This window comes from Trachypithecus francoisi, unplaced genomic scaffold (assembly GCF_009764315.1).
Source record: "Trachypithecus francoisi isolate TF-2019V2 unplaced genomic scaffold, Tfra_2.0 Lachesis_group3, whole genome shotgun sequence".
Classification (NCBI taxonomy): domain Eukaryota; kingdom Metazoa; phylum Chordata; class Mammalia; order Primates; family Cercopithecidae; genus Trachypithecus; species Trachypithecus francoisi.
Genome location: NW_022681468.1, coordinates 41,177,749 through 41,190,016, shown reverse-complemented (window position 1 = coordinate 41,190,016; position 12,268 = coordinate 41,177,749). Strand labels below are relative to the sequence as shown.

Here is a 12,268-nt window from a genome sequence, read left to right as displayed (position 1 = left end):
CAGGCCGGGGCCAAATCACATAGGGTCTGTAGACCAGGGTGAGAGATGTTATTCTAAATACAATGGCTAGCTAATGATGTTGGTTGATTGATAGATAGATAGATTTTATTGTGATAAAATATACATAACCTAAAATCCACCCCTTTGACCATTTTTAAGTGTGCAGTTCAGTGGCACTAACTACATTCATATTGTTGTCTAGCTATCACCACTCTCTGTCAGCAGAACTTTTTTCATTTTGTGAAACTGTAGCTGTTAAACTAGAACTCCCCATCACCTGCAACCTCTGGCCTCTGGCAACCACCATTCTACTTCCCTATGAATTTGACTACTCTACATACCTCATATAAGTGGAATCATATGGTATTTGTCCTTTTGTGACTGGCTTATTTCACTTAGCATGGTTTTTAAGGTTCCTTCATGTTGTAGCATGTGTCAGAACTTCCCTCCTTTTTTTTTTTTTTTTGAGACAGTCTCATTCTGTCACCCAGGCTGGAGTGCAGTGATGCAATTGTAGCTCACTGCAGCTTCAATCTCTCAGTGTCAAGTGATCCTCCCACCTCAGCCTCCCAAAGTGCTGGGATTGCAGGTGTGAGCCAACGCCCCCAGCCAGAATTTCCCTTCTTTTTAAGGATGAATAATATTCATTACATGTATATACCACATTTTGTTTATCCATTCATCCGTCATGATGGGTTTTAAGCAGAAGAGTGACAAGGTCTATCTATCTAGTGAGTTACAGGCCATTAATTGCACACAGTGTATCATTTAATTTGTCCCACCGAAAAAGAAAGTGATTTCCTCTAGTTAGGGACCTTCCCTGTATGTAGAAGTTTAAAGGCAGGCTTAAGCCAACAGATTTGGTAATGAAAGGCATCAATCTTGGGTGAATATCATTATCTCCTGGAGGGCTTTTTTAAAGGCACAGATTTCAGGCCCACCTTCAGAGTTTGATTCAGTAGGTATGGGATTTGGCCTGAGAATTTGCATTTCTAACACCTGCACCCCAGGTGATACTGTTGCTGCTGGCTCAGGAACCAAATTTTGAGAATCAGTGTTCTGTGGTATTTTGAGTTTCATCAAGCTTGGCATTTTCCTTTAATTTGATCACAAGATTAAAAATTTTATCTAGCATGATGTATCTAATTTACTTGATTTGACAAATTTTAATTGAAGATAGTGGAGGGGTGTGTTACATTATTTTTAATGGTATTTATCATGTTTTTGTCCTTTTATGATAGCTATGAGTCTGTCAATGTGACAGATTTTAAGTCAAGTTGGAGAAATGGGATGGCTTTTTTGGCCATCATTCATGCCTTGCGACCAGACCTAATTGACATGAAGAGTGTGAAGCAGAGATCCAACAAAGACAATCTGAGAGAGGCCTTCAGAATTGCAGAACGAGAATTAAAAATCCCCAGATTGCTGGAACCAGAAGGTAAAGAAGCTTCTTTGTTTTTAAAACAATCTTTAAGGCTTAGCATGAAGTTGATTTCAAAATAGTATCTATACATGAATAAACATAATAGCATTCTATTGTAGTCCTGGAGGGCTTAACTTAAACTGTTGATTGAATTTTATATGATTAAACAATTCCTACCAATTTGTTAACTTCAGTAATTACAGGGGAAGCCACAGCTGAAAGCAAACAATGCTGTTATTGGGAATAATTTGAGCCTCTCTCTTGATTTTCTTCTATTATGTTCTGTGTTTTTTTCTTCTTGATTCTATTATTCTATTCTAAATCTCTTTTGTAAGATGTTTCTCTGAGTCTTGAATTAAAGTTAGTTATATGTCTCTCCTCACTCTCTCTGAGTTAAAGCTGAAACCTTTGTGAGAATAGAAACTGCTGCTTTCCCATCTGTCCTTACATGGTTGGCCATTGATTCTGCTCAATTGTGTTGGATTGTTAATGACAACATCCTGCGTACTGGTTAGTTTTACAGAGATCATCATCAAATTATAATTTAACTTTATAAAATTAAGGTTAAAAAATTTTACTTCTTTCTCAAAAGCGCTTTACTTTGGATTGTAATGTTTCATAATATAACCAAAGCTATTAAAAAAAACATTAAGGTCGTAATAGAGGTATACAGGATTAGTGAAAATTATGATGAATGCGTAGGTCAAGCACGTATGAATTCTAGTCTCAGCTCTATTACTGCGGTGTGTATACAAATGTTTAGTGACTGACTCTCCCAAATAATGGGAAACATACACACATTTACACTATGATAGATTTGACTGATATTAAGGAATGTATATTATTTTATAAATGATTATAACATTTATGATATGCTTTCTTATAGATTTCATATAGCCCCAAAATGGTTTTGTTGATTTTTGCCAAACTGTATCCATCTGTAATCGACTTAGGGTTGTATTTGCTGAAGAAATGTAGTTCTGACATGAATGTTAGTTTAGAATTTCCTTTATGTTAATAAGTGGAATAAGAGGTATATCAGAACTTCATTTGTTCTTCAATGACATGAGTGACTTCTTTGCTGAATTGAATACTAGAAGAATATTTTCTCAACTTTTTATGCTATTCACAACGCAACTAACAGCTTTAGACAGAACATATTTTTAAGATTTACCTGCATCATTAACATTTTATTCATCTCTTTTTTAGCAGTTAACAGAACAACAGTCAAGCCCTCATTTGCAGACTTCTGTGTTATAAATGCTACCGTTATGACTGATTTCAAGTTACCAATGTGCAATCACTAAACGCAGAATTAGAAAAAGATGTTCAGTACCACACCATGATATGTTGCTTCCGTCACATAGATACAATAGACAGATAGCCTCAGGAGCATATAGATAATAGTAAAATATAATACAATAATTGGGAAGTGATAAGTTTTGAGTATTTATTACCTATGCTTTTAATATAATTTGTGGATTTATATGATTTAATTTTTATTGATGATTTTTTCACAACCAGCTTACAAAAACTTCTGAACATTTCGCAATCAACTCTCTTAAGCTGATGTGAGTCAGCTAGTTCCAGCACACTCACTGCCCAGGTGACTGTGGATTGGTCACTTAATCTTTTTCGTTTTAAGCGGCTCTATTAAGAGATAATTCACATACCATATAATGTATCCATTTAAGTATACAAATTAGTGGTTTCTAGTATACAGCCTGCCCTCCGTGTCTGTGGGTTCCATATCCATGGAGTCAGCCAACAATGGATTGAAAATATTTGGGGAAAAAGAAAAGCATTTGTCCTGAGCATGTACAGACTTTTTTCTTGTCATTATTCCCTAAACAATACATGTTACACAATTGTATAACAACTGTTTACATAGCATTTACATTGTATTGGATATTTAAAGCAATCTAGAGATGAGTCCTGGAAGCAGTTCCCGTGGATACCAAGGAGAACTGTATTCACAAAATTGTTCAGTCATCATCACCGTTCATTTTAGAACATGTTTGTCATCCCCAAAGGAACTCCTGTGACCATTAGCAATTACTCTCCATTTGCCCCAACCCCCCTCATGCCCCAGTACTTTCTAATTACATTTCTAATTACATTTCACATGTATGGAATTATACAATACACGGTCTTTGTGACTGGCTTCTTTAACTTAGCAAAATATCTCCAAGGTTATCTATGTTGTGGCATGTATCAATACTTCATTCCTTTTTTTTTTTTTTTTTGGAATGAGTCTTGCTCTGTTGCCCAGCAATCTTGGCTCACTGCAACCTCCACCTCCTGGGTTACAGTGATTCTTGTGCTTTAGCCTCCCGAGTAGCTGGGACTACAGGTGTGCGCCACCATGCCTGGCTAATTTTTTGTATTTTTTTTTTTTTTTGAGACAGGGTCTCACTCAGTCTCCCAAGCTGGAGTGCAGCGGTGTGATCTTGGCTCACCACAGCCTCCATCTCCTTGGTTCAAGTGATTCTTGTGCCTCAGCCTCTTGAGTAGCTGAGACTACAGGTGTGCGCCACCATGCCTGGCTAGTTTTTTTGTATTTTTATTTTTTTTGAGACAGGGTCTCACTCAGTCTCCCAAGCTGGCGTGCAGTGGTGTGGTCTTGCCTCACCACAGCCTCCATCTCCTTGGTTCAAGTGATTCTCTTACCTCAGCCTTCTGAGTAGCTGGGTCTACTGGTGTGTGCCACTGTGCCTAGCGAATTTTTGTGTTTTTAGTAGAGATGGGGTTTTACTATGTTGTCCAGGCTGGTCTTGAACTCCTGGCTTCAAGCATTGGGCCACCTCAGCCTCCCGAAGTGCCAGGATTACAGACATGAACCACCACACCTGGCCTTTTTTTTGTATTTTTTTTTTTTTTTTTTTTTTTTTGAGGCGGAGTCTCACTCTGTCGCCCGGACTGGAGTGCAGTGGCCAGATCTCAGCTCACTGCAAGCTCCGCCTCCCGGGTTTACGCCATTCTCCTGCCTCAGCCTCCTGAGTAGCTGGGACTACAGGCGCCCGCCACCTCGCCCGGCTAGTTTTTGTATTTTTAGTAGAGACGGGGTTTCACCGTGTTAGCCAGGATGGTCTTGATCTCCTGACCTCGTGATCCACCCGTCTCGGCCTCCCAAAGTGCTGGGATTACAGGCTTGAGCCACCGCGCCCGGCCTTTTTTTTGTATTTTTAAATAAACTTTCAGCGAGGTGCTATGTCTCATGCCTGTAATCCCAGCACTTTGGGAGGCCGAGGTGGGCAGATCACGAGGTAAGGAGTTCAAGACCTAGCCTGGCCAGCATGGTGAAACCTTGTCTCTACTAAAAATACAAAATTAGCTGGGCGTGGTGGTGTGCCTGTAATCCCAGTTACTGCCTCACCTGGCTGAGCTAATCATGGTGAAGTTACTCTTTTCTCCCTCTTCTTTCCATACTGTGCTCTTTGGAGGGAAATCACTGCATAGCCTACACTTGGGAGAGTTACACTCACTCTCCTTGATGGCAGATTATCTATGTGAATTATTTGAAATTCTTCTGCTCAGAAATTTGTCTATTCTCCCCCGTTTACTTACTTATTCAGTCATTTATTTATATCAATACGGGCTTCTTGTATTACTTTGTTTATTTTAAGGGTCAATTTTTTAAAAAGTCCTCTTTACACTCAAAGTTTTGGCCAGTAGGAGCTCTTTCAGTTGGCCTCTGTGCTCCTTTGATTTGTCCCCATCAGTATGGGGTTTGCTTGTTTGTTTTTGAGCATTTTCTTACTTTCTGGCCTGACAAGACACTGCAGGCTCATCTTGTGTATTTCCTGCCCCAGTCTTAGGAACAGTCATTTCTCCAAGGAGGCCTGGCTCTTTTTATTGGAGAATGGTATTAGAAACCAAGATCTGGGTGCTACCTGTGCTCTTTGCTACTGGTATTTAGCCTCTTTGGACTTCAGGTTTTGGTAAGAGTTGAATTTAGGAGATATTTGTAAGCTCACAGCCTAATGTGAACTTAGAACTTGTATGTGAGCTTATAGCCATATTCATTCATTCATTCATTCATTCATTCATTTATTTATTTATGTATATATGTATGTATGTATGTATTTAGAGATGGAGTGTCTTGGCTCTGTCTCTGAGGCTGGAGTGCAGTGGCTCAATCTCGGCTCACTGCAACCTTCACCTCCTGGGTTCAAGCAATTCTCCTGCCTCAGCCTCCTGAGTAGCTGGGATTATAGGCATGTGCCACCATGCCTGGCTAATTTTCGCATTTTTAGTAGAGAGGGGGTTTTGCACTGTTGGCCAGGATGGTCTAGTACTCCTGACCTCAGGTGATTTGCCGCCTCGGCCTCACCAAGTGCTAGGATTACAGGCTTAAGCCACCATGCTCAGTCTGCCTACAGCTGTGTTTCTATGGTTTGGACGTTGGTCTGCCTTCATGTTGGTTGTTACTAATTCTTGTTAACTTTTTACCCCTATCTTTTTTCCCCCCTTCCTTTTTTACCTTCTTTTCTCCCTTTCCTTGTCTTTTGTCTTTTCTTTTTGGCTTTTCATTGTCTTTTGTTTTTCCTTTATTTTTCCTCATGCTTTTGTCCTGTTTCTGATGACTGTTTTTTTTTTTTTTTTTTGAGACGGAGTCTCGCTCTGCCGCCCAGGCTGGAGTGCTGTGGCCAGATCTCAGCTCACTGCAAGCTCCGCCTCCCGGGTTCATGCCATTCTCCTGCCTCAGCCTCCCGAGTAGCTGGGACTACAGGCGCCCGCCACCTCACCCGGCTAATTTTTTTGTATTTTTTAGTAGAGACGGGGTTTCACCGTGTTAGTCAGGATGGTCTGGATCTCCTGACCTTGTGATCTGCCCGTCTCGGCCTCCCAAAGCGCTGGGATTATAGGCTTGAGCCACCGCGCCCGGCCTGACTGTCTGTTTTAAATACTTTTCTTATATTGTGATTCTCCAAATCTTTATTATTAGTATAAAATATTTTCTCCATTTTTGTATGTATGAATAACCAGGCAACTAATGAAATAGACACTGTAGTAAAAACAAATTTCCTCTGCATAATTGCCCATAATTCATTATAAATGGCTTAAATAATAGCTCAAAAATGTGAAATGCATCATGATTATTTATCCAAACCAAATACTTTAGTCATATTTGAATAAGGGAACTATTTTGACATAATATTGTTAACACATTTAATCTTCACGCGTGGCTTCATATATAATGAGAAGTTTTTGTAAAGTGATATCTAAATAAGCCAGTATCATTATTTTATGTATCTCTTGATGTTTATATCTTTTTCAGTTAAAGATGGAATAACTTAATTCTTAAAAATTCTTCCTATATTGAAACCCTACCCTCAGCTTTTTATTGCTAACTTTTATATGCTTACTGCCTTGAATTACATTGTTTGCAAATGGATTGATTTATTTTCTACTTCAGGTGACTTAGAGCACTCATCGAACCTAGTAAATATGTTCACTAAAGCATGCATGGTGTGTTGTGTTTGTTTGTTACTTGTTTTTCTCCTAACCTTAAACTCCTTGAGGGGCAGATAATGTTTTAAGGCATCTAGCATCTGCTAGTTGAATGAATAGAGGGTTGAAACATAAGATCTCCAAAGGCAGGGACCATACCTTACATATCCTTGTAGCCCCTGCCTGTGACCCACATTTATTGGCTCCCTGTAAATATTTGTTGCTTTAAGTTTAACTTAATAAATAAACTGAAGTTTTTAAAAAAAATAATCTTCATTGCTTGTTTAGGTCAAGGAACACCTCCAAATTAGGTGTTCATTTTGTCTGTGACATATTGCATCCCCCTTTTTGTGATTTTATGATCTCCTTCACTTATTAGATGCCTGGAGAAGTTCTGTACTTTATAGAATTTATATGCCTGGCACAGTGTCTTATGCTAGCTACTTGTGAGGCTGAGGTCGGAAGACTGCTTGAGGCCAGGAGTTTGAGACCAGCCTGGACAACATAGAGAGACCCTGTCTAAAATAAAATAAAAAATAAGATAAATAGGAGTTTGTAGTCTTTAAAATTTTGTTTAATTCAGCATTTTACAAACTTATTTCACCATGGACTCTTAATGCAACACAAAGCCTGGCCCGTAGAAGGCTCTCAGTAGATTTACTTGTTCTATGAATGAATGAACAAACTCTGTGAATGTCTTAGATAAGCTTTCCATACAATATATGCTTTTGGAGATGCTTTACTGCACACATGCCAAGACCAAGGTGTCAGGAATGCATTCTAATTGCTGTATGTTCCTGCATTCCCAGAGGAATTTCTGCACCATGTGTCTAGAAAGAGGAATGCTTTATTTTCTCCTCTTCATTCTCTCTGACTACTTATGCCCTCAGACATATCCCCATAGTGACACTTTATTATTAGAAAACTGAGACTGTGCACATACTAGTGCCAGGATTTAACCCCCCAGCTATCTCTGTGTATAGATCTAAACTCTTAGCCACTGCACAGTCTTGCAGCAAGGCTGAGTAGACAGAGATTGGATGGCTGGGTGACTACTTTGGTGCATTTCCAGAGTCTGTGAACCAAATGGCAGAGGCTATGGCATAGCCCATTCTTGAATATTCATTATAGCAAATGTATAACAGCTAATTGATAGTGTGGTGTATCTTGCAGATGTGGACGTTGTTGATCCTGATGAAAAGTCCATCATGACCTATGTGGCACAGTTTCTGCAGTATTCCAAAGATGCACCTGGGACTGGAGAGGAGGCTCGGGTATGTTTTCATATGCATAAGTCAAGCTCATTTTAGTTGTATCCTGCTAATGGTTTAATTTTTAAAATCAAGATATAATTTGCATACAGAACTTAAATGTACGGTTTAATGAGCATACACCCCTGTAAATCATACTTCAGTCATGATGTAAAACATATCTGGTACCCAGAATATTCCATTGGGCACCTTTTCTGTCTCTGCTTCCTACCCCAGGCAACCAGCATTCTAATTTCTGTTACTGTAGGTTAGTGTTGAATGTTCTTTTTTTTTTTTCTTTAGGTTCAAAGGGATAATTTATTAAACTTTACTGAATTATCTGAAACAACTTTTCGATAGGCACTATATAAGACAAATGAAGTTAAACTTTTAAAAATCTAAAGATATAAAATTTTTGTTTATTATAATATTCGATTTAAAAATTTTTTTATTTATTTATTTTTTGAGACAGAGTCTCGCTCTGTCACCCAGGCTGGAGTGCAGTGGCACGATCTTGGCTTACAGTTGCATCTGTCTTCCCTTTCAAGTGATTATCATACCTCAGCCTCCCAAGTAGCTGGAATTACAGGCACGTGCCACCATACGCAGCTGATTTTTGTATATTTGGTAGAGACGGGTTTCACCATGTTTACCAGGCTGGTCTTGAACTCCTAACTTCAAGTGATCCACCCATCTTGGCCTCCCAGAGTGCTGGGATTATAGGAGTGAGCCACTGTGCCTGGCCTGTCAAATTTTTATGTATTATAATATTTATTACCTTTATTGAGATATAATTTATATACCATAAAATTCATCTATTTAATATGTTTGTTTCAATGGTTGTTGGTGTATTTACATGATTGGGCAACCTTCACCATCATCTAATTTTAGCACATTTCCAGTTTGTCTGTTCTTTAGCTTCATATAAATGAAATTGTGTGATTCATATAAATGGAAGTGTTGTATTCTATTGTTAATCCCTATTTGTTGATATACTCCTGAATTACTATTTTTTGTTTGTTTGTTTGTTTGTTTGTTTAGACAGAGTCTTACTCTGTTATCCAGGCTGGAGTGCAGTGGCATGATCTTGGCTCACTACAACCTCTGCCTGCCAGGCTCAAATGATTCTCGTGCCTCAGACTCCCGATAGCTGGGATTACAGGCGTGGACCATCCTGCCTGGCTAATTTTTGTATTTTTAGTAGAGACAGGGTTTCACCATGTTGGCCAGGCTGGTCTGAAACTCTTGGCCTCAAGTGATCTGCCTGCCTTGGCCTCCCAAAGTGCTTGGGATTGGAGGTGTGAGCCACTGTGCCCAGCCTTGCATAACTATTAGATTGCCATTTGATTATTCAGTTTTTCTCCTTTACTTTCAGTGAGTACACAAAATAGTGTGGGTGGAAACTTCATAAAAATTGCTGAGCTGAAAAGAAACTCTTACTCTGCTTCTAAGATGATAAATGAGTGCTGTGAATTTAGTAAACTGTTTGAGAATATTACTTAAAAAAGTGTTTTAAACCACATGTTTGCATGCATTTTCAGACATGTTTACATGCATTTTATTTGACAAATTGGGCCTATGTTTTTCCAGCTGTTAAGTTTGAGGCAATAAGCCAGATTGTTGCTGACTCTGGAAGAGAGTCTCAAGCTGAGATGCAGGCTTATAATTCAGTTCACTTATTTCTGGCCTGCTGAGGAGCTATTCTTTTCTAATTAATTTTCATATTAAAAAAATAAAATGCAAGATTCAACTGTCCATGAAATTGAGTGCAAAAGTATTAGAAAACTTTTGCTTAATAGGAAAAAACAAAGTGAATGAAGGTTAAAGAAGGGTGGAAATAAGATATAACTTCTTTGTCCTATAGCAGTAAAATTGGCTTCCAAATGTAAGCAAGTTTACCACCTAAGCAAGAATCTACGGAAAAAGTAATTGTTGTTCATATCTTGACGATAGCATAGCTAAAAACCTTTGGTACTGTTATTTTTAGGCTCTCGAAAGTGTTTGAGTTATTTTTGATGTCAGTGTTTCTGCAGGGTGTGAACATCTCTTGAATTACCCCATATTTCGTTTTATTGGAAGGCAGTCTTCTGAAATGCCTGCTATAAAGAAATGATTTAGAATAATGTTCTCCAAGCCAAAATGGGGGAGGGGGTGCATTGCTTGCCCATTTCTTTAGCACATTGTCATGTTCAGATGCTAGTTACAATCTGGTTTAAAATTTAAGGTGTTATGTGAACCAGTGATATTACTCTTTGGCATAATGAACCATTGGTGTGTAATGATGGCATTCTTTCACTGCTGTTTCAAGTTGTTAATTTTTTTGTTAAAAAAACCAAGTCTGTTTAAAATATAGTTTAATTGTGTGTGTGTAAAATACAGGGAAAGGTGAAAGATGCTCTGGTCTGGTTAACTCTGCAAAAGGAAAAACTACAGAAGTTGCTAAAGGATCCAGAAAATGATACCTACTTTAAAAAGTATAATGTAAGTATGATTTTAAACAGCTGTTTGTAATTTACTTTTTAAGGGATGAGCAGTAAGTATGTTTTTAGAAAACTCTTTCAGGGTTAAGTATTTTAAATATTAAATTCACTGAAGGTTTTAAGGCTGAATTCTAGCACTGTACTTCAGAAACTAAGGTGCATGTGATTCACTGGGGTAGTCCTGTTAAAATGCACATTCTGGTTCAGTAATTCTGGGGCAGGGCCTGAGTTTTTGCATTTCTAACAAGGTCTCAGATGATGTTGATTCTCCTCGTTTTTGGAGTACTTTGAGTAGCATGGTTCTGGAGCAGGGGTTGGCCCATTTTGTAAATAAAATGTTGTTGGAACAGAGCTACACCCATTTAAGCATTGCCAGTCACTACTTTCACACTATAACCCCAGAGTTGAGTAGTCGTGATAGAGACCATATGGCTCTTAAAGCCTGAGATATTTACTGTCTTGCCCCTTACAGTAAAAGTTTTCCAGTCCCTGGTTTAAAGCAGAACATGCTTTTTATTTTATTTTTATTTTTATTTTTTGAGACAGAGTTTCGCTCTTATTGCCCAGGCTGGAATGCAGTGGCGTGATCTTGGCTCACCACAACCTCTGCCTCCCGAGTTCAAGCAATTCTCCTGCTTCAGTCTCCCAAGTAGCTGGGGTTACAGGCATGCACCACCACACCCAGCTAATTTTGTATTTTTAGTAGAGACAGGGTTTCTCCATGTTGGTCAGGCTTGTCTCGAACTCCTGACCTCAGGTGATCCACCTGCCTTGGTGTCCCAAAGTGCTGGGATTATAGGCATGAGCCACAGCACCCAGCCCCAGAACATGCTTTTTAGAATGAATACAGAGCCTCAACTGAGAGTTCTTTGAGAAATAATGACAGCTGTGATTATTACCACATATTGAGCATTTCCTTTTTTTTTTTTTTTTGGAGACAGAATCTTGCGCTGTGGCCCAGGCTCGAGTACAATGGTGCAATCTTGGCTCACTACAATCTCTGCCTCCTGGGTTCAAGCGATTCTCATGCTTCAGTCTCCCGAGTAGCTGGGATTACAGGCACCTGCCACCAGGCCCAGCTAATTTTTGTATTTTTAGTAGAGACGGATTTTCATTTTTTTATTTTTATTTTTATTTTTTTGAGACTGAGTCTCGCTCTGTCGCCCAGGCTGGAGTGCAGTGGCCAGATCTCAGCTCACTGCAAGCTCCGCCTCCCAGGTTTACACCATTCTCCTGACTCAGCCTCCCGAGTAGCTGGGACTACAGGCGCCCGCCACCTCGCCCAGCTAGTTTTTTGTATTTTTTAGTAGAGATGGGGTTTCACCGTGTTAGCCAGGATGGTCTGAATCTCCTGACCTCGTGATCCACCCGTCTCGGCCTCCCAAAGTGCTGGGATTACAGGCTTGAGCCACCGCGCCCGGCCTGAGACGGGTTTTCACCATGTTGGCCAGGCTGGTCTCGAACTCCTGACCTCAAGTGATCCACCTGCTTCAGCTTCCTAAAGTGCTGGGATCACAAGCGTGAGCCACCACACCTGGCCATGTTGAACATTTTCTATGTAGCAGATACCTTGCTGATTTGCATTTCACGTGTTAAAATATCTTGCTGAGCTTGGTATTATTCCATAACATTATTTCATAACATTTCATTTAAAATGCTGT

General features: G+C 39.3%; 1 protein-coding gene across 9 annotated transcripts in view; it reads left to right on the top strand.

Moving 5' to 3' along the window:
• The window catches only part of SYNE2 (spectrin repeat containing nuclear envelope protein 2), a 389,209-nt gene that overhangs the window by 108,510 nt on the left and 268,431 nt on the right, over positions 1 to 12,268 (top strand). For all 9 annotated transcript variants that reach the window (XM_033187766.1, XM_033187774.1, XM_033187773.1 and 6 more), the window contains 3 exons: positions 1,242 to 1,438; positions 8,051 to 8,151; positions 10,507 to 10,608. In XM_033187766.1, coding sequence (XP_033043657.1) covers positions 1,242 to 1,438; positions 8,051 to 8,151; positions 10,507 to 10,608 — 400 coding nt within the window. The remainder of the gene's footprint in view (positions 1 to 1,241; positions 1,439 to 8,050; positions 8,152 to 10,506; positions 10,609 to 12,268) is intronic.